Below are 2281 nucleotides of genomic sequence, written 5' to 3' on the forward strand. Positions count from 1 at the left end.
TAAAAACAAGAAAAAGGAAAAACGACTCATTTTTCAATATTTTGTGTTTTGATTCTTAATTGAATATCAATTGAACGAACGATACACGGATTGAGACAGAGCAGGTGTGGAGTTGGTCAAGCTTTTTGAAGGTGGAGGAACCTCCTCCCGAAGACCCTCGATTAGATCGTCTCTGTAACACCCAGCTCATGAAATCAGTTTAAAGGAAGGAAACACTGTCCAAATGGTGACCTTCACATTTACTTGAATGCATTTTATAGAAACAATATTTCTTTGTAGCTTTGTAACTGAGACGTGCCTTTCATATTAAATTCAACAGCTTCGTGAGGAATTCTAAACCTATTCCTGTTCAGATTTTAAGCTTGTGTGCATCATTCAAACAAAGGTCCAACGCTCCTCCTCCTCTTCTTGCTCCGTCAGCTCGTCTGTGGCTGAAGCCGAAGCCAAACCTCCGTTCATTCATCTTCCTCTGACTGGGAGCAGCATGGCAGGCAGGAAGTCGGCGGTCCTGAGGAGGATAGTCAACAAGGACGGCCACAACAACGTGTGCATCGACAACGTGGAGGGCATGGTGAAGCTGTACCTGCACGACATCTGGACCACGGCGGTGGACATGAAGTGGCGCTACAAGCTCACCCTGTTCGCCTCCACCTTCATCATGACCTGGTTCATCTTCGGGGTCATCTTCTACATCATCGGCATGGGGAACGGCGACTTCGAGCCGGGCCTGAGCTCCAACCACACGCCCTGCGTTCTGAACGTGCAGACGCTGACGGGGGCCTTCCTCTTCTCGCTGGAGTCTCAGACCACCATCGGCTACGGCTTCCGCTGCATCTCCGAGGCGTGCCCGCTGGCCATCTTCACCCCGGTGGCCCAGCTCGTCATCACCGGCCTGGCCGAGATCTTCGCCACCGGCGCCTTCCTGGCCAAGCTGGTGCGGCCCAAGAAACGGGCGGAGACCATCAAGTTAGGCCAGTCAGCGGTGGTGTGCCGGCGCCGGGGCCAGCTGTGCCTGATGCTGAGGGTGGCCAACATGAGGAAGAGCCTGCTCATCCAGAGCCAGCTGACGGGGAAGCTGTTCCAGTCCAACGTGACGGAGGAGGGCGAGAAGACGCAGATCCACCAGAGCTCGGTGGACTTCCACATGGACTCCAGCGGCGAGAGCCCGTTCCTCATCCTGCCCCTCACCTTCTACCACGTCCTGGACGAGCGCAGCCCCCTGTCCGGCCTGACGGCGGAGAACCTGCTCACCCGCGACTTCGAGCTGCTCGTCACCCTCAATGCCACCATGGAGTCCACGGCGGCCATGTGTCAGAGCCGCACCTCCTACGTCCCGCAGGAGATCCTGTGGGGCTACGAGTTCAAGCCGGCGCTGTTCAGCACGCCCAGCGGCCGCTACGTGGCCAACTTCAAGTTCTTCGACAAAGTGCAGGCGAGCAACGACCCGGCGTTTGTCAGCAACAACACGGAGAAGCTGAAACTGGAGGAGGACTACAAGAAGAAGTAAACTGTTTATCAGGAAGGCAATGAAATGTTTTTTAGGTAGCAAAGAGGCTGAATAGAAAACATGTAAAATACAGGAGAAATTCGTAGCAGCTTGACCAGTGAAATGTGATTTGTGGTTTAATGGAATTATAAGATAAAGTGATATAAAACTACAAAACAGCTTCAGTGGAGTTCACAGAATAGGATCCTGTTGGACGCTTCTCTGCAGAAGAAGACATAGATGTAAAAGGGAATGTATTTAATGTGTTCAGCAACTTTAATCATTGCAAAAACCACAAAAATTTACACACCTTTACACAAAAATGTGTGAGAATTAGAAAAGTTTAAGTTAATCCACCAGAGTTCACGTCTTAAATTCAAATCTCTGCATTTGTGTTTTTTTCTACCTTGAAATAAAAACCCAGTTACAGTCTGATCCAGTCATTTCAGTTGGTACCTGTTTCAGAATGTTGATCATCCTATCATTAAACGTGAAATCAATAATTCATTCGTATCTGTGAATTGGCTTGTGGACTCTTGAAAAACACACAAATAAAAAGTTGACTGAATTTGCCAAACGTCACAATACAGATTGTGCTTTTTGCCTTTCAATAAACGGAAGTGATTTAAGCTCCTTGATCACACAGGGGGTTTTGAATGAATGGGTTTGCTCTGTACTCGCACAAATTAAAAGCAGAAGCCTCTTCAAGGACAAAACTCATTCCTCCAGCAGCTCGGCTGTTCAGGCTTTCAGGGTTTGTTATGGAAACATGGTGGAGCGACCAGCAAACTGGAG

The 2281-nt window shown here is 49.1% G+C and overlaps 1 protein-coding gene across 1 annotated transcript; it reads left to right on the top strand.

Moving 5' to 3' along the window:
- The first annotated feature begins 484 nt into the window (after window positions 1-484).
- Window positions 485-1507, top strand: LOC115396326 (ATP-sensitive inward rectifier potassium channel 15-like). Its single transcript, XM_030102153.1, has one exon. It carries the CDS (start codon window positions 485-487, stop codon window positions 1505-1507), a length of 1023 nt encoding a protein of 340 aa, XP_029958013.1.
- The last annotated feature ends 774 nt before the right edge of the window (window positions 1508-2281 follow it).

The sequence above is a fragment of the Salarias fasciatus genome, chromosome 11, assembly GCF_902148845.1.
Source record: "Salarias fasciatus chromosome 11, fSalaFa1.1, whole genome shotgun sequence".
Classification (NCBI taxonomy): Eukaryota; Metazoa; Chordata; class Actinopteri; order Blenniiformes; family Blenniidae; genus Salarias; species Salarias fasciatus.